At 46.5% G+C, this 27151-nt stretch overlaps 1 protein-coding gene across 1 annotated transcript in view; it reads right to left on the reverse strand.

Moving 5' to 3' along the window:
• PPP1R9B (protein phosphatase 1 regulatory subunit 9B) overlaps positions 1-27151 on the reverse strand; it is a 48549-nt gene that overhangs the window by 14781 nt on the left and 6617 nt on the right. Inside the window, exons 2-5 of the mRNA XM_029572939.1 lie at positions 26576-26708; positions 25966-26086; positions 11155-11259; positions 6976-7111 (exon numbers count right to left, since the gene is read on the reverse strand). Of these exons, the coding sequence (XP_029428799.1) occupies positions 6976-7111; positions 11155-11259; positions 25966-26086; positions 26576-26708 (495 nt within the window). The remainder of the gene's footprint in view (positions 1-6975; positions 7112-11154; positions 11260-25965; positions 26087-26575; positions 26709-27151) is intronic.

The following is a 27151-nucleotide window of genomic DNA, read 5'->3' on the forward strand; positions in this document are numbered from 1 at the left end:
CCCACTTCAGCCAAGAAGGCAGCCCCCGGTTCTACCATAGGCCCTAAATCGGACCAATGCCACAAGATAGCCCAAGCTAACAAGGCACAACAAGAATCAATTTGTAAGTTCATTGTCACTGCCTCAAAAGCTTGCTTTAGGATAGCTTCAATCCTCCTATCCTGAGCATCCTTCAGAACTGCACTTCCCTCTACCGGAATGGTGGTACGTTTCCCGACAGAACACACCAAGATATCCACCTTAGGGAAATGCAACTGCTCTCTGGCCTGCGGATCCAAGGGGTATAAACTCAATAAGATACGTCCTGCTTTAAAGGACACTTCTGGCGCACTCCATTCCAAATCAATCAACTCCTGGATTGCATCCGAGAGGGGAAAGAAACAAGAAGCCATGCATAGGGTGACCAAAATAGGATCCTTTTTCTGCTTCCCCAAGGTGTCAGACCCAGTCACTCCGAGGGTCTTCAGGGTCTGAAATATCAGTCCCAGCAACTCATCTCTCTGAAAGAAATGTAGAAAAGTTCTATATGGCTCCAAATCTGGGAGAATATCCCCTTCCTTACCAGGAGAACCCCCACTGACATCATCGGTATCATCCTGATCCGCCAGCATTCGAGTTCCGTCAGACCGCACTGCGCTATGGTGCTTGACCGTGGAGACAGGTGGAGGAGCACTCGGAGCACCTGGGCCTACTTTAGTAGGAACTGCTGCTTTAGCAGGAACTGCTGCTTTAGCAGACCGGCCCTATAAAAATGTTTGCAATCCCTGGAAGAATTCCACCCAAGAAAAAGAGGCCGGGTCCATTCCAGGCCCCATAGGCCCGAACCTGACATTCTATGAGCCAGTGTTCCCTGAGGATTCGACCCCTGGACCAATCAGAGGAGGAGACACCCCTGCAGTGTCTCCCTTGGTCCCACTCCCCTCAGACCGAGGAGACAGACCATCATCGGCAAGATCGGAAGGAGGCAAAACACCCCGAGCATCCAGGTAGCACTGACACAGGCTTAAAGAAAGCGCCGACTAGATGGCTCTGATGAGGCAGGCAGTACAGATAGATAGGCGCTTAGGTTTCTTTTCCACGGGCGCCATGTAATAAGCGTACAGCCCTAAGAAGGCTCGCGCCTAGCTTTCCCGCCCGTACAAGTGCGACTAATACGAACGCACTCTTTTTTTTTTTTTTACTTTAAAGTATAAAAAACTTTTACCTGAGCTTAGCCCTCCCTGGCTGAGAGAAGGACCAGGTCCCGGCTGGAGGGGGAGAGGGCCAAAGCTTTCGCCACCGAGCCTCTCTCAGCCAGTAACCACTAACTGGAAATTAGGTCCACGCCAGACTAGGCTACCGGACTTAGGAACTCTACTAAGGGAGGGACAGCACGGTATCACCTCAGGAGGCAAACAGTGCCTCATAGACATCTCCTTTTCAACTTCTTTCTTCTTTCTTCTTTCTTCTTTTTGCCTTTTTTTGTTATTTTTTACTCACAGGCAACCCCCGAAGGAAAATGCAAGTCCACCATCTGCTGGAGACGGAGAATAGTGGTGAGCTGATGTCTGGGCAGGACTATATGGCCGTGACGTCAGCTTTTGCTCCATTTCCATCCGCTGGCAGAGGTGGATAACCCACTCGTTGGAATTGACCTACCCAAACGCTAAGGAAAGGCATGTTCAGTATCTGTATCTGGTTTTGCGGCACAGTGAAAAAAAAGATTCCTTCCTGATGTTAACCATGGAGAGTGTAGCAATTGCCTCTGGCCTGGCTTTGGAAGAAAAAGGAGGTTGGTGGGTTCAGAGAGCACAAATGTCAAATCAAAATGATAAAGGGGATGGAACAGCTCCCCTAGGAGGAAAGGCTGAAGAGGTTAGGGCTGTTCAGCTTGGAGAAGAGACGGCTGAGGGGGGATATGATAGAGGTCTTTAAGATCATGAGAGGTCTTGAACGAGTAGATGTGAATCAGTTATTTACACTTTCGAATAATAGAAGGACTAGGGGGCATTCCATGAAGTTAGCAAGTAACACATTTAAGACTAACTGGAGAAAACTCCTTTTCACTCAACGCACAATAAAGCTCTGGAATTTGTTGCCAGAGGATGTGGTTAGTGCAGTTAGTGTAGCTGGGTTCAAAAAAGGTTTGGATAAGTTCTTGGAGGAGAAGTCCATTAATGGCTATTAAATCAAGTTTACTTAGGGAATAGCCACTGCTATTAATTGCATCAGTAGCATGGGATCTTCTTAGTGTTTGGGTACTTGCCAGGTTCTTATGGCCTGGATTGGCCACTGTTGGAGACAGGATGCTGGGCTTGATGGACCCTTGGTCTGACCCAGCATGGCAATTTCTTATGTTCACTGCAATCCCAGACCAGTATTCAAATTCATTAACCCCAGATGGAAGCCCTTTCCTAGCCCTAAATCCACAGTGCTTTCGGGGGGGGGGGGGGGGGGGGGCGGTGAGGATAGGGGCGAGAGAGTATGCATCTGTGCATCTGTCGGACCCATCTCTCTGTTTCTGCTTACTCACACACCGCACTGCTGACTTCTTTGATTATCCCCTCCCTGCACCATCCCCACGATAAAATATATTTTTTTGTTTTGGAGAGGTGGAGGGGTGTTTGTCACTTTCGTTCCTGAACATTGCCCCTGTCCCTGTGATGAAGGGCCCAGCCCATAGCAAGGAGAAGAAGAAGACTGCACTTAGCATACAAAGACCTAAAGCAAACAGGCTGCTGAGGCAGTGAGGAGGGAAGAGGAGTGCGATTTCTCTTCCTCACTTTTACAGTTTATGGGATATGCAGATGTAGGGGATAAAGAGGCGCAAGGCACAGCCTTGTCATGCCCAGGCCTCACCACCAGAGGGAGCAAACACCACAATGAGAAATTACTGAAATGTCCAAGGGACCATAGCCCTCCAAATAAATCCAAATACCAACTTTACAGAGCTGACAAATGTTTGAATATGAAAGGGGTCAAGACTGCTGGAGGCCGTTCTCAGTATAAACCTGCCCCAGCAGCAGTGGGGCCAAATTTTTGAGAGAGAGAGAGAGAGACTGGGATGGGTCCGTGAAGTAACTCGCATGAGGAAAGAGGGGGGATCACAAGGCGGCAGCCGCACGCACAAGCTCCCGTGCATGCCCAGGAAAGACCTCACTGAGCTCCGACAGCCGGATCTGTGCCGGCGCTGTCAGATGACCTCGCCCCAGATGTTATGGCCGATTCATGCCTGCTTGTTGAGGGAGAGGCTTGGAGCCGCTCTTCTGTTTTTAAAACTTACTGCTACAGGAGCGAGGGTTAATCATCTACACAATATACTACCCTTCTAAAGCAGGGGTGCTCAACTCCAGTCCTTGAGAGCTACAAATGCCTGGATTTCAGGCTCTCCATAATGAATATGCACGAGATAGCTCTGCATCCAGTGGAGACAGTGCATGCAAATCTGTCTCATGCAGATTCCTCGTGGGGATCTGGGAAACCTGACTTTGAGGACTGGATTTGGCCACCCCTGCTCTAAACCTCTGGCATATTCCACTCTCTTCACTCTACATATTCTGAGCCCTATAGGGATCACCAGATGGAAAGACATAAGAATGTAAGGGGTGCCAAGATGGGTCAGACTGAGGTCCACTGAGCCCAGCATCCTGTCACTGACAGCAGCCCATCCAGGTCACTAGTACCCGTCAGATTCCCAGTAGCTGATCTCTTTCTTGCATCTCACTCCCAGGGATAAGCACTGGTTTTCCCAAATCTTCCTGGCTAATAACCGTTTATGGACTTTTCCTTCAGGAACCTGTCCATCCTCTTTTGAACCCTGCTATATTAGTTGCCTTGACCACGTCCTCTGGCAACAGATTCCAAAGCTTTATAGTGTGCTGAATGAAATAATACTTCCTACAATTTGTTTTAAATCTACCGATTGCTAGTTTCATATGGTATCTCCTAGTCCTAGTGTTGTTTGAAAGGGTGAATAACCGTTCCCTATTTACCCGTTCCATCCCAACCTTGATTTTATAAGTTTGAATCATATCCCCTCTCAGTTGTCTCTTTTCTAAGCTAAAGAGCCCTAATCTGGCCAGCCTTTCTCCAAAAGGAAGCTTTTCCATCCTGTTTAACATTTTTTCACCATGCTCTGCACCTTTTCTATGACCTCTATGTCTTTTTTGAGACATAGCGGACCCAGAACTGCACCCAGTACTCAAGATGCAGTTGCACCATGGATCTATACAAAGGCATTATGATATTCTCAGTTTTGGTCTCTATTCCTTTCCAAATAATTCCTAACATTCTATTTGCCTTTTTGATCAGCACTGCACACTGAGCCGAAGATTTCAATGTATTGTTAACAAGGACTCTGAGGTCCTTTTCCTGGGTGGTGATTCCTAACTAAGAATCCAGCATCGTGTACCTGTAGTTGGGATTACTTCTTCTTTCATGCATCGCTTTGCACGTGTCTGCATTAAATTGTATCTGTCATTTAGAAGCCCAGTCTCCCAGTCTCACAAGGTCCTTCTGCAGTTCCTCACAATCTGCTGTAGCTTTAACGACTCAAAACAATTTTGTGTCATCTGCAACTTTGGTCATCTCAGTCATTGTTCCTTTCTCCAGATCATTTATGAATATGTTAAATAGCACTGTTCCAATACAGACCTCTGGACCACTCCACTAACAACCTTTCTCCATTTGGAAAATTGACCATTTAGTCCTAGCTTCTCTGTTTTCGGTCTTTTATCCAGTTACCAATTCACAATGGGACACTGCCTCTGATCCCATGACCTTCCAGTTTCCTGAGGAGTCTCTCATAAGGACTTTGTCAAAATCCAAACACACTATATCAACTGGCTCATCTTTATCCACAAGTTTATTTACACTTTCAAAAATATCTAGTAAACTGATGGCTAAGACTTCTCTATGCAAAAACCATGTTGACAATGTCTATTTAAGTGGTCAGTGCTTCTATCATTTTTTCTGGTACTGACGTCAGTCTCACCAGTCTATAGTTTCCCAGATTACCTCTGGAGCACTTTTTAAAAATTGGCATCACATTGGCCACTCTCCAGTCTTCTGGTCCCTTGGATGTTTTAAAGAATAGGTTACAGATCATCAGAAACAGGTCTGCAATTTTATAATTAAGTTCCTTCAGAATTCTGGGGTGAGTGCCATCTGGTCCCGGTGATTTATTATTCTTTAGTCTTTTAATCTGATTTATTACATCCTCCAGTTTCACAATGATTTTTGGTTTCTCAAAATCATCACAATCAAACAATGTTTCCAGTGAGTTATGACCCCCGACATCCTCCTCAGTAAAGATGAAGGCAAAGAATTCATTTGGTTTTTCTGCTATTTCCTTGTCCTCCCTGATCATTCCTTTTACCCCCCTTGGGTCATCTAGTGGTCCAACTGTCTCCATTACAGGCTTGCTTGGAATGTACGTGATAAAGGTTTTATTATGTGTTTTTATCTCTATGACAAGGTTCTTTTCAAATTCTCTCTTAGCCTGCTTAATTACTTTTTTACATCTAACTTGCCACTGCTTTTGTTCGTCTCTAATTTCCTCATGTGGGTCTGCCTTCCATTTTTTGAATGATGCCCTTTTGGCTTTAATTGCCTCTTTCACCTCACTATTAAATCACACTGGCGGTCATTTATTTATTTTTTCTAAGAAATTTCACCATTTTATAATAGTCTCCCTTTTTAGAGTTAAATCTACTGCAGGTGTTTTCCTTAGTATTCTCCCTCCAGTGATTTAACTACATTATGATCACTGTTGCCAAGCAGATCCACCACCTTTCTCTCTTGCACCAGATCCTGCATTCCACTGAGAACTTGATTTAACTTAGTTCCCCCTCTTGTCTGTTTCATGACCAAATGCTTCAAGAAACAGTCATTGATAGCATCTAGGAACTGTACTTCCCTTGCATGTCCTGATGTGACATTTACCAAATCAAGAGTCGGGCAATTGAAATCTCTCATTATTATTGTGTTGCCCATTTTACTAGTCAGTCTAACCTGATAGCATTTTAAGGTCTGTTTCCTCATCCTAGCCAGGCAGACGGGAAGACTCTTCCCTTGTATCCTTGGGATTTCTATTCAGAAGGATTCCAGAGTGCAGTTTGTTCCTGTAAAACTTTTATCCTGCTGGACCCTAAGCCATTCTGAACATACAATGCCACCCCCTCAACCAATTTTATCTGCCCTGTCATGTCAATATTATTTGAACCCTGGTATCACAGTGTCCCATTGCTAATCCTCCTTAAGAACATAAGAAATTGCCATACTGGGTCAGACCAAGGGTCCATCAAGCCCAGCATCCTGTTTCCAACAGTGGACAATCCAGGCCATAAGAACCTGGCAAGTACCCAAACACTAAGTCTATCCACCAGGTCTCTGATTAGCACTATGCATTCTAACTCTCCAGTCTTATTTTTCAGACAATCCCAAGTGCCTAAAAAGTAAAATACCTTCAGCAAAGCACAGAAACATAGTAGATGATGCAGATGATGTATATGAGAGCACTGGGGAGAGCCTCGCCGAGCCACTCAGCCACTTTCTGCAATGCTTCTCCAAGCATCGCTAAGTGGTTTGACCAGCAGCTGTCCATGCTGGCTCCCTAGGTCTCTGCAAGATTGCTTGGATGAGACCACAGCTCTCTGGCTTTAAATGAGCAGGAATCAAACAAAACCAAAAAGAAAAACAGGGTCAAAACCCTAACTGCCCTATGAAGGAGTTTACTGTTTCTCTGCAGGAATAGATCTTAGAAATGAATGATAAGGAGGATGAATTGGAGACATAAAATTTGGCAGCAGATACAGACTTCTTGTACCATCCTATCTGCCCCGTTCCCTACCTGATCTCGAGCACAACCCTCATTTCTCCTTCAGTCTCTCAGCTAGCGGAGGCTGTTGGTGCCAGGCAAGGGCCCACGTGAGCTCTCAAGAAAGAGAAGAGAAGGAGGGACCAGGCAGGCTCCTTGTGACACTGCCTCCCGCTTACCTCTTCATCCTCTTCTGTGTACTGGGAGTATCTTTGCTCCATCATCTCGCGTTGCCAGCGTTCTTGCTCCAGCGTCTGCTGGATCAGCTGCGCCACCTCGCTCTGCTCACCTGGCCTCTCCCGCCCAATTAGGAAGCTAAAACAGCAGCAACAAAAAAAAAAAAAAGACAGCAGAGGGGCCCCCAAGGGAGCCCAAGTTCAGGGACTTTCAGGGGCCAGGACACCTCTTACAGTTCTGGGAGGGAACACCTTACAGGTCTGTCCTCATTAAAGCAAGTTACAGTTTGGGCAATACAATTCATAAGGGTGCAAATTTCTGTGGATTTCATATGTAGGAGTCAATGACAATCCTATAACAGCCATGTTTGGCACAGAGTCGCAAATAACCTCCCCCCGCTCCAGATCAGCTTGGTCCCTTCTGGTTGTGATGTCATAAAGGCCCTCATGCAGAGCATAAAAATGAATGGCAGAGCATCCCTGGGATGGAACCCGTGGCACTCTCGTCACTATGGCCACCCCAAGAGCTCTGGGGACGTTGCAGGGGAGGTGCTTGGAGAATTTCAAATATAGCAGCTCAAAAAGGCATACATTTCAATGGACCACAGGGCGAGAATGACCACCTGGGGACCTTCAAAGCCCTGCCCTCGAATCAGAACACCAACCATGCAACAGATCCATCAGAGGGGACCGACGTCATAACGGTCAGCAGCACTGCAAGACAGACCGACAGCTGCAGCAGAAGCAGCCTTGGGAATTTCAGTTAATATCTTGGCCATTCCGTATTATGGGAAAAGGATGGAAAACGGTGATAGCCAATTAGTTAAAAAAAAAGAATCAACTGACGGTGAGAGGTGGGGGGGGGGGGGGGGGGGTCAAGTTACTGACTTACAGAATCTCTTAACCGGGTTCTCGGTGAGAAAAATAATTCTCCTCGTGGAAAACCACTACGTAATCTCTGAGCTGCAGCAAAAGTGACTGTGTACGGAGCACACCATCTCAGCGTGGCTTTATCTGAGCTGTAAATCGATAAATATTAATCAAAGCACGCTCTACATCCTGCATTGGACGAATGAGGAGAAAAGCAAAGGCGCCAGCTCACTCACAGGCTAATTTCAGCCTTTCAAAAAGAGTTAAAAGGTCACGCTGTACACCAAAACATATATTTATCCTTCAGGGTGTTCCAGAAAGGAAGTTGTGCGCCCTTACACACAAGCATAGCCTAAAGCTACACTTCAGGACAGAATGGGGGATGGGCGACGCACTTAATGGCCTCAACACAACAGATGTTGTGCTGTTGTGTTAGTTTAACTCCGGACAATTCAGCAGCTGTTTTTGACAGGCCCGAAGAATGGGGAGGGTTTGCCAAGGGTGAAGGGGGAGGGGCTTGGCAGAGTCTTCTCTTGGTCCCAATACAAATCTGCAGAGAATGCAGAGGAAATGGGAAGAAAGAGGCCACCAGCTAAAGACGAACAGGGCCAACACACCAAGCCGATGGCATTTTGCCGCCACTGATGGAATATTCTGGTACAGAATTTGATGGAAAATCCGCTCTCTCTTGTCTTCCTGCTGAGCCTAGATCTCCAGCTTATCATCGGGGGGGGGGGGGGGGGGGGCTTTCCCCCGGGCCCCCTCCTCTCAGGCAACAGAGTTATAAATATGAGGACTCCAGAAAGGGGTTACAGTCTTGCTGGGGAGGGGGGTGATAGGGAGGATCAGGAGGGAGAAGTCCCCGGCCTAAGTCGCATTTGAATTTGCATCACTGGGTGAAGATGGTAGGCGGCTGAGGTAAGGAGCGCGGCTGCCCAGACCCTGGCACAGAGCTGTCAGGCCTGTCCCCCATGGGCACTGCCAACTGGTTCCATGTCTTATTTGCTGGGGCTGGGGGGGGGGGGGGGTGTCATGAAGTGATTCTTCCACTCTGAGCTTCTGTTTTATGAAATGAAATCAGGGAAGTAAACACTGTGGGAGGTAATTTTGTACCATCACGCCTAAAAAAAAAGTCAGCCAATTCGGGCACAGATTGCACCAGTTTTCCCTGCAGCCTTACAAGCACCAGTCTGCTTTGAGAATTATCCCGGAAAATACGCCTGAGCCAGTTGGGCTCCTGCTAAATCGTCCGCACAAAACTTTAAAATCCCAAAGGATGCACAGAAATGCAAACCCTGGGAACGCCTCCGCTCACTCCTGGCAGACCCTCGCGCGCGCAGGACGCTCTCGTGCCGGATTTCCCACACGGCGATCGGGGGGCAATTTTGTAAAAGGGTAGCTTTACAAAAGGAGGTCATTAGGAGTTAGGATAAATGCTAGTTGGACTATGGGAAAATCACATGAATGCAGTTTTACGAGCAGCTTATGGGCGTTTACAGCTGGTAAGACAACTAGAATTATTCTTGACCTTTGCAGCATTAACATCGGCGGTGTGTGCTCCAGTAATCGCAGTACTAGATTATTGTTGGGGCCTTCTAGGTACTCTGACTAGAGAACAAGGCAGCAAGAATCGTTATAGGCCAGTCTAGTCACGGATCTGCTGCCCCTCTTCTGAGGTTACGATGTAAGGCTGAACTACTTGTACTCACATTTAAGATCTTGCGTGGCAACTTGGTCCTCCACATAAGTCACAAAGGCTTTGTTGGAAATCATCAACCAGAGATGTGCGTTCACAATATTGTCATCAGCTTCAACTTCCACCTAGGAGGGTTTTTTGGCATGCTAACTTGCAAAATAGGTCATTTTCTCTGACTATGCCTAAGTTATGGAATGATTTCCCTATGTCCTTCAGGGAAGAGACTAATTTAATGCAGCTTTTCCATAAGCTGAAGAGCTGGCTGACGATTTCTGAGTTATAAGCTCTGATTGTTTGTTTGGAACCAGCAGCAGGAATGAATGCTCTGTTTTAGTCTTTTAATGTAAAGTCATTTCTGTATCATTATTTTGTTTTATTCTGTTGTACATCGCGTTGGAAGATTTTATTGTAAGATCTAGAAAGTGAGTTATACATTTTATAATTAAATATGTAGTTTCTGTGTCTGAAACACCACGTTGCCTGCAGAAGTCCTTTTGGAAGATTACCCTCCCAGGAGTCAATTTTCAAAAAATGCTCAGTGCCTTAGTCAGCTAAAGTTTCAGCTGAAATTTTCCTAAACACAGGTGCTTGCAAGTCATTTGCCTGGATTTAGGTACCTTAGTTGGGGATCTGGGGGCAAGCGCCAAACTTTGCTTCTTTCCCTGTACACACCCAATTTTGAGGCCCATTAGATGTTCAGCTTCAGTCAATTTTCACAAAGGGGCCAATTATTTATTTAAAAGTATTTCTATTGCGTTTATAACAAATATATATAGAGAGAGAGAGAGAAAGAGAGAGACTGACTCCTTATAAGGCTCTCATATTAGTCAACTATTTATACCACTGTAGGAGGGTCAACCAGTAACTCAAGGTGAGGTTTTGGTGGTGGGTCTAGGGTTTGGGGGCCAGTTTTACACACACAGGAGGTACGAACAGCTCAGTTATACATCAGTGAAGATTTGATGTGATTTGGAGCGAAGAAAGGTACACAAAGAGGAGATTTGTACAATGTACTCTCACCCTTTCCTCATTCCAAATCACATCAAATCTTCACTGACAAGTACTGTGCTGTTCGTACCTCCTGTGTGTGTGTAAAACTGCCCCCCAAACCCTAGACCGCCACCAAAACCTCACCTCGAGTTACTAGTTGACCCTCCTACAGTGGTATAGATGCCTCTCCAGAGGCGCTCTCTCTCACACTCTCTCTCTCTCGCACTCTCTTTCTCTCTCTCACTCTCCAGGTACCCAAGTCCATTGAAAACTGATTTCTAAGTAAAATCAATACACTGTCCCTACCCAAAACAGTTTACAAGCTCTATCCGAGTGCAGGGGGGTTAAGTCATTTGCCACAGGTCATACAGTGAGCACAGTACGCCAATGACCCTCTTACACTACCAGCTAGAGAAAGAGAGGGAGGACGAGGAAGAGAAAGAAGAAAGGGGGGAATGGAAGAGGAGGAGGAAAGGGAAAGGAGAAGATCAGGAGACTGTTTTGGGGTGCACTGGTGTGTAATTCAGAAAGCCTTGGTGCATATATTTAGGAAACGTAAGCTGCTCCCCTCACCACCACCACCACACCCTACCAGTCTAAAGGGTAAGCGCTGTTCCCCCTCTTACTGGACACGGCCTTTGGTATTCCTCAGCACCGACGCCGCGAAGCTCTGCGTGACTCCCACCAGGCTGGTCCCATCGACCTCCACAATCAGATCGTTAACCTGGATCCTGAAACACAACCGGGAATAAAAAAAAAAAAAAAAAGTGAGAGCGGCACAGGACAGCGGAGGCACCACAGACCCCCTAAAAGCTTTGGGGGGGGGGGGGGGAGGGAGGGTTTAATCCAAAACAGACTTGTTCTCTTATTATCACCGCCTCAGTGGATAAGCAATGTCAGACCTCCCCCAGCCCCCAACACGAGAGTCCCTGGGAACCCTTCATCAACTGGGAGAGGAGCTTCCAGCTCCATCGCTCTACTGAGTCCTCTCTGCGTGGCTGGGAGCAGTCACCGACCACTGCACACTAACGAGCACGGCGCTTCCTAAAACTGAATGCAAAGGCTACAGAAAGGCACAGTTTTGAAACTATATAAAAGTCCCTGTCCAGCATATTGAACCATTTTGCAAGTGGTCCTGTTCCCCCAGGGTCAGTTCCGCCCTTCGTATCCGCCTCTATCGGTATTAACAGCCGTCAGGAACAGGTCCAATTCAGTTTTAAAAAAACCTCAATGGAACAGCTTCAGTTAAGATCAAAAGAGTAGATTAAAGCCGTTTCTTGCCATCTGAACCATACAGAGGTTTCCCATGACTGTAAAATTAATGTATTCTTAGCTCTAGCCTAGCAGCGCCTCCTGGTTCTACACATTCCGCTCGTCTCCAGCCACCCTTCCTAAAAATCTATATAGGGCTCTCTTTAATTATAGCCTGTTCTCCAGTCCTCCCTTTAATCTCCCTTTCCACAGTCGCTTCAGGTTCTGCCTCCCCTCTCACAAAACCTTGCCGCACTTCATTTGCACCTCTCTGGTGTCTGGTGACTCTCCCCAGGAATCCCGATGAGGCCATAACAAATAATTGTAAGAGAGGAGTAATGTCACTTCCTTTTCCTTACTGCTGTAATTGCTCTTTTGGATGGACCTTGCATTTGTCCACACTGTAATCTCATGCCCTCCACCCACAGGGGGTTTTTTCCCCTCCCATTGGTTTGGGAGCAAGCGAGGCACGTGACAAGCGGCATCTGTCGGAGCCCCCCCCCTCGCGAGAAGGAAGGGCACTGAGAAACCAGATGTGGTTATGTAACACTCAAAGTGCTCAACAGGAAGCCTGAAGTGAAAGGCTGTGCACCCCCCTCTCACAGACTGGACTGTTACATACACTGCACATGCACAGACCACAGAAACCTGATGGCAGAAAAAGATCATAGAGCCTCTCTAGTCTGCCTATCCACACCAACTAATTCAGCTTTACAATCCCTCCCACTCCCTCAGAGATCCCCTGCATTTATCCCATGCTCTCTTGTATTCAGATACCGTTTCCTCCAGCACCTCCACCGGGAGGCCGTTCCATGCATCCAGCACTTTCTCTGTAAAGAAATAATTCCTAAGGTTACTCCTGAGTCGACCTCCTTTCGTCCTGATTTAAAGACCCCCTTTTTCTAGAGCCTCCTTTCCAGTGAAAGAGGCTCGCCTCCTGTGCATGCAAACCTTTGAGATATTCAAATGTCTCTATCATATCTCCCCTGTCTCGCCCTTCCTCCAGGGTATACTTGGTTAGATCTTTAAGTCTGTCCTCCTAGGCTTTAGTTGAAGACCTCTGACCATTTTAGTAGCCACCTTCTGGACCGACTCCATCCTGTTTATATCCTTTTGAAGGTGAGGTCTCCAGAATTGTACACAGAATTCCAAGTGAGGTCTCACCAGGGACCTAGACGGGGTGATATCACCTCCCCTTTTTTCTGCCGCCCATTCCTCTGTGCATAAACAGACAGATTGCACCACAGATCCGCATTCCTCCCTGCATGGGGCTTGGGATTCAGCCAGTGCAGACATCTCGGAAAAAACTCAGGGTATTTCTTGTAAGTTTACCACAGAGCTGGAACAGAGTGCACACCTCCTGGTACCAAGAGCCCAGCCGGTGAAGGGGTGTGCCTGACAAGGGGAGAAGTCTCCCAGCAAGAAGAAAAAGGTGTAAGAGTGAAGGGGTGTGCCCGACGAGGGGAGGAGTCTCCCAGCAAGAAGAAGAAAAAGGTGTAAGAGTGAAGGGGTGTGTTGGGGGGGGGGGTGCACATCCTAATGCTACAGACAAAGAGGGGTAGAAGTAGAGGGGAGGTGTGCGGGGCAACCTCCCAGCACTGAGGAGAGAGAGGGGGAGCAGTGGAGGGGGTAGGCATGGGGGAGTCTTAGTTTAGTTGCCTTAATATGCCGCCTTTCTTCACACAGTCAAAATGGTTACGAAATAAAACAATGCATAGCACAAGTAACTTGTCAGCCATTTCTGTCTGTTGTTTCCGCAAAGTTAATAGTTGCCTTTTCAGTTCAATGACCTCATCCTCCCCTGCTGAGTCTCTGCGCTCAATCGCTTCCACTCATTTGCCCACATCTGTTAAAGCTGCAGTCAAAGAGCTCAAGTGAGCATGGATCTCATCAAAATTCATTCATTCAATCAATTCATTCAACGTTTTTATATTCCACAATCTACAATCCTGTTGTAGTGCGGCTACAACTCAACCCGTTGCCTTCTGCGTCATCAATTCGCCTGCAGATAGTGCCAACTTTCCTCCAGCTGGCTGTCCCCTATTCCATGCCCTTTTCCTTTTTTGAAGACGTCAGGTGCGTATCTCTCCAAACTCAGGGGTCAGTGCAATAAGATGCGTGTTGGAAATTGGCGCTTGTATTGAGCACCCGTTTTCCTAATGTACAAGCAGCCTAATCTTCTGGGCCCTTGATGCAGTATTTAAAAGAAGGGATGTGTAAAAATGAGCGCGCTAGGGAGAATTGTGTGTCCCTAGCGCTCAACTGCATTGGACGTCCACAATTGCAACAGGCGGTCAACGTGTCCATTTTTATCCCGCTTCTTCTGGCCGATTTTGCCAAGGTTGCGGAGATGCCCATAGCTAAGCGCCTCATGCTATGGGCGTCTAAATTGTGCATCCAGAAGAATTATTTTTTTTTTAAATCAAGCCAATATACATCTATTTTTCAACATTGCAAGCAATAAATTTGTCATAACAATACTAAGTAGGAGGAATCAGAGAGGACCATATTTTTAAATTTCTCATGAGGCCTTGACTTGCGGATTGACTTTACTCCATTTCTGGGCCTAGAGTTAAATTTGCCATGTTAAGTGAACGTTGGGTGCCCAATGATTTTTTGCATTGGGGGGTAATAGCTAATAGCCTCATCTACATGGAATTTACATGTGATGGGTGCTATCGGCTATGCATTTGTTTGGGCTCGCTAATCTCCTTACTGAATTGAGTGCTAGTCTACCAACTCCAAATCACGCGTCCAACTACGTGTAAACCTGTGCGTTAGGCTGGGTGCACTTTATTGCCCTGGCCACTCAGTCCCGATCATGTCTCAGCACACCGTTCTTACTTTTATGATAGACAGAGATTGTTTTGGAAAGAGTGATTTACAGATTTTGAAGAGTGACACCTGGAGCTAAAACATCATGGATCTGATAGTCGTTCAATGCATCACATGCAGTTGAATGCATCACATGGTTTTTTAATTAGATTTATTTTATGGATTAGTTAGTTATTTCGACTGTCTTATGGTGATACTGTAATGGTCTGTTAGATAACTTTGAGAACAGATCAAAGAAAAACAAACTCCGATGTGGGGGACTGCAGAATCTACACCAGATTCTGAGTTAATCTCAATTTTAGGAGTGTGGTCTCTGAGTCAGCTGCAACTCCCTGAATTTAGAAGGGAGCAAGCTCATAGACAGGGCAGAAAATGCGCGAAGCAAAAACAGCCTAGGGTGGTAATCAGTTGCCTGTTTGTTAAATTATACTCAGAAACCGCTGATCCTGCAGGGCTTACTGGAAACACAGCTTTGGTTGGCGCAACAAGAAAAGCACTGCTATTCCAGGACTTCTCCAACAAGGCCTCCTAGAAATGTTGAGAATTCTTATCACTCTGATCCGATTTGTTCAAGAAAAAGATTGTGTTTGTTCTACAATATTCTGCACGTTTAAAGAGATGGCGCTCAATAGTTTCTGAAGTCCATCCTAAGCAATCCTGGCTGATGATTTATAGTTTTTGCTTTGCTTTTCCAACAAACCAGAATTATCTTAAACATCTAGATGTTTACATGCAGTTTAGGACTGGGTTAAACGTTCCTTTCGTTCAGGCATTTTGGATTGGGGGGTTGCCTTCCTACATTTAGGAAAAGACTCAAAACGTGGCTATTTATGAAAGCCTTTCCAGACCTAAACTGAACCCCAATTCATCATTAACTAGTCGCTTAACATGGTAATTAATAACTCCACCTCAACAGGGTAATTCATTAATGCTACAAATGCCGTTATTGGCATATATGTTCTCTCTGTTAAAACCCTAGCTTCTTTTCTCTGTTCCAAGTTGTATAACTCCCTTGTTTTATTGTAACTGCAACCCTTAGCCTTCACTTGTTTAATGTTTACTATTATTATTATTATTATTATCATTATTATTTATTATCTTTTTTTGTTCCCTCTCCACTTGTTAATTGTAAACCGACATGATGCGATATTCATCGCGAATGCCGGTATAGAAAAACTTTAAATAAATAAATGCTTCTTAAGTGATCCCCTGATCGTTCCGAAGAAATTATATTGAGTATTTCTAAAATGGTTGCATGGAGTTGGATGGCGGTTTCCGGGGTTATTCGTTGAATGAATGCTTTTCTAGGGGGAGGGAGTGGGAGGGATTGTTTGGGGGAAAGTCTGGGAATTTCTGAGAGAGAACTGTGTTTTATTTCGTGTCTTGTGTTCTCACCTTGTACCTTTGGTGATTTTTCAACTCAGATGCCTGCGCTGCTTGCAGGTTTTATTGGCCCCAGGTCTATTACATCTTCATTGGTTAATTAGATATGGTGACCCACCTTAGACATGTTACCTGCAATGTAGCACGGTTTCATACACCTAGAAAGGGAAAAGATTCTCTCTCATTTGGCAAAGCTTAAAATACCATGATTCAGGGCTTACAAAACTGAAACAAAAATGGGTTTCTCAAGGGTTTTTCTCCTCCTGTACTACAAGAAGTAGCAGGGTAGCCATTTTGAAACTCAGAAATGTTCTTTGACTTGGAATTATTGGGACATTCCATGGGAAATGGGTCGTTTTAGCTTCTGCTTCCACGCCCAGCACTTACCTGCAAGATTTCTGTGTGCGGCTGATATTGGTCATTACTTTCTTGGGTCACTCCCCCATTATTATGGGTGGAGATTTCAACTGTGTAATGGATCCCAATTTGGATAAATCTCCCAGTTCAAGAGCAAAGCCCATGAGCACAGATAAGAGGATTTCTTTTTTTCTGCAAGTAATTGAATGTGTTAGATGTTTGGAGACTTCTGAATCCTATGAACCGAGATTTTACTGGGATTTCTAGGGCCCCAGTACCCAATCCAGAATAGACTATATTTTGGGGCTATTTTCTGGGTTTGCCAAGCCATTGCAGAAGCTATGGTTAGTTCAGATCATGCTCCAGTGCTGTGTTCTACAGAATCGGGACTCTCTAGGAGGATGATAAACTTTGGAGAATGCCCTTGTGGCTTTATAATAATGAAGGGGCCGATATTCAAATAAAGCTGAGCTCCAAAATGCAGGCTTCTAAATTAGGGTCCTAAATTAGTAACCTATTTTCAGCCAAATTTATGTGCCTACATTTTCAGCTGAAAATTCACATACATTTAGGAGCCTGCTATTTATTTGCCTAGATTTGGGTTCCTGAGTTAGGTGTCTAAGTTCTGAAAATCAGTGCTAAGCTCCTAACTCTGTTTCCCCAATCTAACTCTGCCCCCATAGCCATCCACTTTTTAGGCACTAAATTTAAGAGCTTAATGAAACTAGGAGTCTAAATTTAGGGACTCAGCCTTAGTAAATTTTCAAAAAGGGTCAATTTAGGAGCCTAACGTCAAAAGTTAGGAGCCTAAACTCTGAAAATTGACCCTGAAGAATTTAAGAGGTTTAAGGTAAATGGGGGAATTATGCTAGGTATAATGATCAACATAGTGTTATGCAAATTCTATATTTGGGTACAGCAAAATCAGTGCTCAGAGTAGAAATGATTAGTTTTCTCATTTACTATAAAAACGGTTATCTACAGAACAGGTAAATGTGAATCAGTTATTTAATCTTTCGGATAATAGAAGGACTAGGGGGCACTCCATGAAGTTAGCAAGTAGCACATTTAAAGCTAATTGGAGAAAGTTCTTTTTCACTCAATGCACAATTAAGCTCTGGAATTTGTTTGCCAAAGGATGTGGTTAGTGCAGTTAGTGTTGCTGGGTTTTAAAAAAGGAGGAGAAGTCCATTAACTGCTATTAATCAAGTTGATTTAAGAAATAGCCACTGCTATTACAGGCATCAGTAGCATGGGATACTTTTGGGTACTTACCAGGTACTTATAGCCTGGATTGGCCACTTTGGAAACAGGATGCTGGGCTTGATGGACCCTTGGTCTGACCCAGTATGGCAATTTCTTATGTTCTTACACTTAGGAGTCCCAACTAAACTTGGTGAAAATACATTTAACCAGATGCAATTCAGACTCTGTGAGAAAGACCTTCTTAAAACACAGAGGTTATTGAATAATTTAATACATCTGAAGGTACAATTTGCCTTGCAGTTTGTGAAACATAGGTTTTTTCCTATATAGGAAAAAAGAGCTGAGAAGTTGTTGGTCAGATTGGTTAAAACACAGAGCAGTTCTAAGTTCATCCCTGTTATTAAAAGACTCTAGGGGAGATACTTTCTCTTCTCCAAGAAAAAACTGAAATATTCCAGGATTTCTTTTTTATCATAACTAGATGATGTGCAATTAAGGAAGGACTGATAATGTCATGACTATCTCTCTCTCAACTACAAACTTGGAATGCCTTCCTTCCTTGAAATCTCCAGGTCCGGATGGTTTCAACTCTGATTTGTATAAAATTTTCTAGGATCTAGTGGTAGATCCTTTACGATGTATTTATGTGGAAAATGCAAAGCAAAAATTAATGCCAGACTCTCTACGAGAAGCTATCATCGCTGTTATTCTGAAGCCGAACCGAGACATGAGCAAACCTGCCGAATATCTTACTGAAACAAGATTATCAAAAGCTATGCAAAAGTTATAGCCAATAGATTGGAATACTACTCTGTTTTTATTTCTAAATTGCAAGTAAGGTTTGTAATGGGTAGGCATTCGAGGATTAATGATAGGGAATTAGTTGCGACTATTTGAAAGCTGCTTTAATAAGTCTAAACCTGTGTCTGATCCGATGTTTGTAAGACTAGAGGTGGAGAAGGAATTTTACAGGGTTTCCTGACCTTTTATATTTTTTACATTACATGGAAAGGGATTTCAGGGGAAAATATTCAATTTTATTAAAGTTCTATATTCTTATCCCACAGCAAAACTTTCAGTTAATGGATGTCTTTCTTCTGAGAGATACAACAGGGATGCCCTTTATCTCTTTTATTTTATTCTTACAACCTCTGATTTGTAAATTGGAAGAGCAAGAAATCTGGGGTATCCCTATTGGTGATACAATTGTTAAAACTTTAGGATTTTCAGATTGCTATCAGAGGCCACAAAATCTCTCCCCACAGCTCTTCAGTGGCTGTGTGGCTATGGTTAATTTTGGGGGTTTAAGCTCAATCTGGACAAATCTGAGGCCTTGGATATTGGGGGAAATTTGACTGAAACTTGGGCTGATTTTGCATTGACTTGGGCATATAAGGCAATTAAATATTTAGGTAAAATCCCCCAAGGGGTTATATCTTCTCAAAACCTTCCACTTGTGGTTAAGGAGTTTGAACGTAAGCACTGTAGTTGAATGCTTTCTCCTCTGTCCATTAAGGGAAGAACAGCCTTAATTAAAATAGAACTTTTGCCAAACTGTTGTATGCATTTCAGTTGTTACTTATTCTTTTAAAGGCCAAGGATGAAAGACTTCTCAACCAACTATGCGATAGATTTCTTTAGGGGTCTGAAAAAGACCCCTAAAGAAGACTGCAATTGCCTGCTGAGGCAGGGGGCTTAAGATTTAAAGTCTACAGCAGCGCCTGTTTATTGCATTCTGTAAGAGACTGGATGGTGGCTTTGCATTTGGACGTAGATTTAGACCTTGAGAGGCAAACTGTTCATCCATTGTCTCTGAAATACTTTTTGCATACAGAAGCTATTAAACTTGGCTCAGAAATTCTATCACATACTCTAGTAGCTACTGTTCGGAGAACCTGCCAATTCTTTCCAAAGTATCTTTCACACTCTACTCCAGTTTCTCCCTTGTTTGTTTGCCAATTATGGGCAATCCAATGTTTTTGCCTGCACAGTTGTATCCCACTTAAAAACTGTTAAAAGAGAGAGGTAGTGAAACCTTTGGTGAACTTGTAATACCTATCACTATATCTTTGCAGTCTTTTGCCTATTAACTTAAGGAAAACAGACTGAATTATTATTTGCTATTGCATCATTCTGTCTCCACTGTATTCTAAAGATCTGATTGGGCAGCTGTTCCCCCTCAACTCATTTCCTTGGTGGACTTTTTTTGAGCTAGGCATGGATTCTACTACCGGTCTTTGAAAGTTTTTCCTTAATGCAAAATCTTGCACTGCGATATATCTGTGTTGTCTGAAGTTTGGGCATAACATTGCACTGCACATTATGGAGGAAATTTTAAAAGGGGTTGCACGTGTAAATGTAACATACGATTGTAGCAATTTTAAAAAAAAACATGTATGCGTGTAAAGTGCACTTACGTGTGAATATCCTATGGACAATTCAATGGTCTAGATTGTAGCAATTTTCAAAAGCCCACTTACACGGATAAAGTGCATTTACACGTGTAAAACCCAATTTTAAATGTGTAACTGCTTTTTAAAATCAGGCCCATTAAGTAAGATTAAGGTTATGTGTCTCATTGTGGTACTTCTGTTTTAAAAATGTCTAGCAATGTAGATTTTAAGGTCTTGCAAAACAAATAGGGATGTCACGATGTGGGGGTAGTAGTGAACCCTTGGACTGCTGTTAAGTTGATACTACCTATCTTGTGTGTGCACAAGACAGGCCTTAACAGGAGCAGCTGAGACGCCACAAGATGAGATCTTTTGCCTGACCAGCTACGACCCCTTTGAGTTGAGTCCACAGGTTCTGGTGACCGGCAGGGCTTTCCAGGCCTGATAGAGGAAGCAAAGTCAGTGGCTGGGCTGAGGAAGACGGAGAGCAAAGCAAAGTCAAGGTCCAGGCTGAGATCAAAGCAATGAGAAATCAGGCCAGGAGGAGAAAACCAACAGGAGAGACAGAAGCGGGCAAGGCTGGAACAAGGCAGGGCAGGAATTCACAGGAACAAAACCAGGAACAGGGCAGGAACTCGCACTACAGAGCAGGCAGGAGACCTGGTGTGAAGGCACAGGAAGGTGGCTCTGAGCTTCCTTTATACTAGGCAGGATGTGATGTCACCTGTGCGGGTCACAGGAAGTCTAGCTGGGAGGCTCTATAAAAGGGCTCAGGTTCAGCATTGTTCCGGGATGCAACCTGATCCCAGAGGCACTTCAGACTAGAGGTGAGGGGTATTACAGGGGATCAGTGCTTCTGAAGCCTGCCTAAAGCTTGGAGCCAAAAGTTGTTTCCTTGTTTATGGTAGCGATTCTCAACCCAGTCCTCGGGACACACCTAGCCAGTCGGGTTTTCAGGATATTCACAATGAATATTTATTAGCGAGAGATTTGCATTCATTGCCTCCATTGTATGCAAATCTATCTCATGACCCTAGTTTATGGGGTTGTCCAAAAATCCAGTCTTTTTGGGAAAACTGTAGCACATGAAACGTCAGTGGTTTCTGGGAAAGCTATTATGCTGTCTTCTGAATTCTGTATATTAAATTATCTTGACCCACATGTTCTTATGGGCAAATATCATAAGCCAAGTTTGGCTAAAGCCCTTTTGGTGGCAAGAAAGTGGCTGAAGCACTTTCCACCCAGTTCTTTGAACCGATCCAATAGGCTGGCCGACCTGGTCTCCCTGGAATATCGATCTGCTCTTTCAAAATGCCCTGAAGCTTATGCAATCTTCTGTCGAATTTGGGATACCGATCTTGAAGCCGTACCGGAGGAATACCGATGATGGAATGAAGTATTCTCTTCTTCCTTTTCTCGTTAATGCTCTGAATTTAGAAAGCCTTTTAACCGCGTTCCTCATACACAGGCGACATTTCAGCTCTCTCTTGGGAAAGGGTTGGCTGGTTGGCGAGTTCTGTGATCAGTTTATTCATTATCGCCGTTTCACCTTGGATGTTTGTTTTAAGGGTGAAAAGGAGAAGGGAAACTGCATTGACTTTCAGAAGTTTCTACGTTTTAACTGCAGCTTGATTTGTATACATCAGGGTTTGAATAAAAATGTGGAAAGTCAACAAGAAATATGCAAAATTAACATGTAACACGACAAGCTCACACGTGAATATAAATAATGAACCCAAAAATCCGCAAGTCAAGTTGTAATAGAACAAAATTCAGGAAGTCAGCCATTAAAGGTTTGTTTGAATAGCCTTGTTTTTATGGCTTATTTTAAAATTGGGGATAATCTAGCTCTAACCAAATATCTATTGGAAGGAATTCGAGTGAAGGGGTGGGCCATTATGTCTCCCAACAATAAGAAGAAAGGTATAGGAGTGGATGTGTCTCCTAGCATTAAGATGGGTAGGAGTGGAGGGGTAGCTCTAGGAAAATAGAGGGGTAGGAATGGAGGGGTGTGCCTAAAGCAATGATTAAGGTGGCCAAAAGGGGGGTGAATTAAGCCATGGAGGGACGACAAATTGAATCAGTCCATCCTAGGCACCTTGCCCACCCACACGGAGCAGCCTCCTGCCTGTCCTGCAGGCAGGACAGGCCTTACCATGCTGCACCACTGTCACAAGGGCCGCAGCAAAGGATATGAAGCCCGTGATAAGTTCCCCATTTCAACCTCTCTTCTTTGTATCTCTCCCTGCCCGAGAGCTTTTTGCATCCTTCCCTCCGCCTGAGGTTCCAGCGCGCCGGTTTCCTCCAACCGCAGAGGATGGGCCAGGCCAGGCCATGCGCTTCCTCTTCTTTCCACCCAGTCCTACCCCTCCATCTCCCTCTCCCTCTCCCCCACTTACCGCCCCTCTGCCCACAATCTCTCTCCACCCTCCCTCCCAGCCGGCCTCTGCCTTGGGTTTTGTCCCCCCCGAGCTGCTGGTCAGAATGTGCCCTTTCATTGTCCCCGGTACAGGGCAGCACCGCAGGACACGGGTTTGAGTCCTGGCCAGAATCTGAGCCTCGACAGGGGAGATGAAAGCCAGGAGCTGAGGACGCTCCCTTCTTCTCCCGAGAACCTGTACAATGCCCTGCCGCCCTACTTCCCCAAAAAGGAGGATTAAAGCACCTGAAAAATAATCATTTGAATGTTCAAAAGTCACAATCTGAGATGTAATTTAAAAATAAATGTTTTCTGCATCTGCCCCTTCCCTCAGCGCTCCGTTTACCTCATGAGCTGGTTTTCTGTGTTTTCTTCTCTGCCTCTCTCCTCCTTCTCATTTGTCTCTCTCCACCTCTCTTCCCTGCCTCCTTCCTCTATCACTGCTTGTTCACTTATTCCCCGCCTCTCCTTCTCCCTCAATATCTTCACCATTTTCTTATTCCTACCTCCCCATGACCATCTCACCTCCCCCTGCCTCTTCTCCTCAGCCCTCAAAGATGCCCTCCCTGTTCCTTGTCTCCCCGACTCCTTTCCCTCTGCCCCTCTCTCCCTTCCTCAGCCCCAGGACTGCCTCTCCAGCCCCCACAAGGATTCCTCTTCGGCCTATCCCAACCTGTCCCCACCACCAGGCCATCCAGCTCTAACCGAGGGCGCTGCTGCTGCCGGGCCACAGCCTTGAGAAGAGGAGCTGCTGCGCCCTGCTCAGCCTCTCCCGCTGTCCTCAGAATGCGTCCAACAGTGGCGGCAGCAGGGACCGAGCTGCTGCGCGTGTGCCATGCCTGCAGCAGCACACGCTCCAGGGATCAGAGGAGAGGGCGTGGAAGAGCAGCAGAAAATCTCCCTCCCACACCTCCACCTTCCTGTTCTCTTCCTCCCTCCTCTCCCCTCCCTGTGCAACCACTCTCCCCCCTTCCTGCACTCTCCCCCCTTCTGACAAAATGCTTTCATCTCCCCTCGTGCATCCCCCTCACCACCTCTCTCTCTCTGTTGCCAACCTTTTTCTACCATTGCCCTCTCCTCTTGCTCGCCTTGTTCCCCACTCCCCTTCCTCCCTTGCTCTTCTCAGAGCCATAACTAGCCAAAATCATGCCAAGAGCAGACTTTGATGCAACCTTCCTCCCCTTGCACTCCTCCTCTCCCTCTCCACTGTACCCACTTCCCTCTCTCCCCTTACTCCCCTCACCCCTCCAATGCTCCCTCCTGACTGCTTCTGGTGAGCATAATAAACCAATCAGCAGCGGGAGATGGAGAAGCAGCTGTTGAGGCTGTGAAGCAGTTCATTTCGGTTCCTGAGCTGGCAGTGCTGCTTGCAGCTAGCGGGGAGGGCGGAAGCTATAATGTAGGAGACGCTGCAGCCTATGGCACGAAAAAAAGAGAAGGGTAGGAGTGGAAGGGCGTGTTTGGGGGCATCTCCCACCGATAACAGTGGGGTAGGAGTGGAGGAACGTGCTTGTGGGAGTCAGCCAGCACCGAGGCCAGAAAGGGAGTAGGGGTGTGCTCGGGGGGATTCTCCCAGCACTAAGGAGAGAAGGGGTAGGAGTGGAGGGAGGTGGCTGGGGCAGTCTCCCTCCCTTGGCGTATGCTCTCCCTAGCTCTATTTGAACTTTTTTTTCGCCTCTGAAACTCAGGAGGAGAAGGCAGGCTGCAGGCAGCTGGTGTGGCTGTGAGCTCCTGGGAGGGCGGTTTCTATAGGATTTTAGAATGTAAACAGAGCAGCTATGGATTGGGCTCTTCAGGCCAGACCAGGATTGAGAGCCTCCACAGCCCTTCTATCATGAATATTAATGAAATGATATAATATTCAAGAATGGGAACAAGCAGACAAAAAAAAAATCCATCCAGATATCGCTGAGCGGCCCCTGCTTATGGTCTGTGCTGCACAGGCTGTGGCCTCTCTCATCACCCCCTCTAAATGTGGCCCTGAGATCCCAGCTCCAGTAAAGTGCCCCCACCCCCGTCTCCTGTGGCCAGCAGCTGACAGCTTCCTGTCAGATCCACTGTTCCTGTTTGCATAATTAATCCCGCTCAGGGCTCCGTTTCCAGTTGTCATCAGCTTCCTGCCTCTGGCGTTTAACAGCAAGCATGAACACACAGAAGGTCCCTGCACGCAACCATCAGGCCGCACGTGACACACACACACACACATCCAGCAAAGACACTATTCAGGGCTTCCAAACCCAGAGGAGGGACACGACAGAGGGACAGTCTCAGAGTGCCAGGGAAACCCCGGGTCACCGCAGAGCTTCCCCTGGGAAAACGCAGTGGCATGCGCACCGTGGCTACAAAAGTACCCGCAGCCTTCTCTACCTGTTTTCCAGCGGCTGCACAGCCTGCACCGGAAGGCACACGAGAGTCCAAAATTAAAATCACCATGAGAATGTTTCCTCCCCCCTCTGTATCCCCTCAGCCCCCGCCTCGTGTTTCTCGCAGGTAAAAGAACAAAGTGTCAAACAGCTTGTGTGCTTTCAGCCGCACTCAGGGGAAGTGCCAATTTCTAAAGACCGTTTTATGTAGGTAAATACAGGTTTACCCACGTAAAAATTGTCTTCTCAAATAACTAAAAGGTATAAACAGTGCACAAGAAGCAGCTTTTTTCCAGGGGTCAAGGGTCGTAATCTGAGGCACTGGGGAGGTGGTGGATGCATGGAAAGGCCTCCCAGATTTGGTGGGGGAAACAAAACCGGTATCACAAACCAAGAAAGCCTGGGGTAAGCACAGGGGATCTTCAGATGCGGTGGGAGGGGAAGCCCAGGGCTGGATTTGCAGTTGGGGAGCCCACAGGCAGATCTGTAGGAGAGGGGAGGATTCCTGTTTTCCCCTTAGAGGTCAGAGAATGGGGGACCTCTCAGAGACTGGGGGGGGGGGCCTGAAGTTTTGGTGGCCAGCTGCATTACCCGTCTAGGGGAAGCCTGAGACCAGGTGGGCAGATCTGGTGCTCCCTCAGCATGCCTGGAAAATGATCCCACCAAAAACTCCCATCTGCCCCTTTGCAGGGGGAATTTTGCTGGCAAAAATGTATGCACGGACTGTTTAAAAAAACAAAACAAAACAACCACAAAAGATGGGCGTGAGCGCCAGCTCCGACCAGACTCCTCCCACAAACGTGCGAGGGAGTTCATGCACAGGAGCCATGCAGGCCCATCAGCTGGGCAATTTTACATGAGGCCATTTATGCAGGTAAAGCAGAAATGCCTTAGAAAATTAACCTTCCTCCATGCAAGGTACCTCATAATCACATGCAAGGAAGGCAGACAGAGCAGCATCCAGACAGCAGCATTTGTAACACGTTCCAGGCTGTGCTGGGCCTGGTTTTACGCCAGTGCATCTGTCAACCTGAAATTGGAACTACAACTCCCTAGATGCAATGGGGTAAGGGGTGGTGTTAAAACAAGGACCAGCTCGGCCTACCCTGATAAAATGGAGCCGGTTTGTAACCCCAGCGACAGGAAGCAGACGGAAAGCAAAGCAAGGGGAGGGGGAGGGGGGGCGAGTAGCGCCAGTTCCCACCAGAAATGTGCGCCTTCCCACCGTACCTGCCATCTCGATGGGCGGCTCCGCCTTCGGTCACAGTCTTCACAAAGATTCCCAGTTTCTCCAGGCCCATGTCTGCGCCGGCACCCATTCCAATAATACTGATGCCCAGCCCCTCCGAATCTGGAGCAGAGAAGAGTTCAGGGTCACAGGTAGCCGGCCAGGACGAGGCCTGCGTGTCAGAGGCTTCAGCCACGCGCGACCCACTCACCCCCACGCACTTCAGCCCTTTCACCTCAACTCCCACTCTGTACTGTTCCCCCCCCCCCCCCCCAAAAAAAACAACCCGGCATTCATTCCCCATTTGTGAGATCCAAGGAGAGCTCAGATGAGGAAGGGAATTACCCTGGATGATGTCGTGAAAAACACCAAATGGTGGTGGTGAAAAGTTGTGAATGAAAGGGAATAAGGCTGGAAGGAACAAGGACGGGGTTAAGCAACGCTTGAGCTGGAAAGGCGCAGAGTAACCAGGGCTGACGATGGACATCTCTAAAGGGCGGTGATCCACCCTGCCCCCACCGTCCAATCTCTCCATCCCGCTGGCCTCCAGGCAATTAGGCAAGGGGCTGGGCAGCGCCCAGCCTCCCGGCCTCCCCTGCTCGGGTCACTGACCTTTCTCCAGCTCCACGGGGAAGAGTTCGAGCCTCTCCACCCGCTTCTCCAGCTCGTACTCCGCCGAAGCCGCCATGGGGTCCACGTCCTCATTCCGCCGATCGTACTCTTCGTTGGAGTAAGTGCTGAAGACCTAGGAGATAAAGAGTCACAAAAAAAAAAAAAGAGGTGAAGAGGTGCGCGGCGTGGAGGGGCAAACACTCCGTCGCCTGCCACTCGTGCAGATGGGTCCAGGTGAGAGCCCAGCAGCCGGAAGGGTCCGGGGTGTGGCGTGTGCAGAGGCACCAACAGGGCAGCCTACAGCTCACTGACAAAGTGCTCTGGACGGAGAATGACCTTGTGTGCCCACTTTGTCATGCTGCCTACTGCCTCCCCCGCAGACCCTCTCCGGCCATCGCCCTCCGCGTGGGTCCCAGGCGCACGAGAACCCTTGCCACTGCTTCGGGCTCCCTACCGCAGAGAACTGCTTTTCTGCTTCTGTGTCCGATTTGTTGTCGATGCATGTCATGCGAGGAATGACATTTTAATCTGTTTATTCAGTCAAGATAGCTCGCCCTGCTTTATTCAAGACAATGG

The sequence above is a fragment of the Rhinatrema bivittatum genome, chromosome 12 (genome assembly GCF_901001135.1).
Source record: "Rhinatrema bivittatum chromosome 12, aRhiBiv1.1, whole genome shotgun sequence".
Lineage (NCBI taxonomy): Eukaryota > Metazoa > Chordata > Amphibia > Gymnophiona > Rhinatrematidae > Rhinatrema > Rhinatrema bivittatum.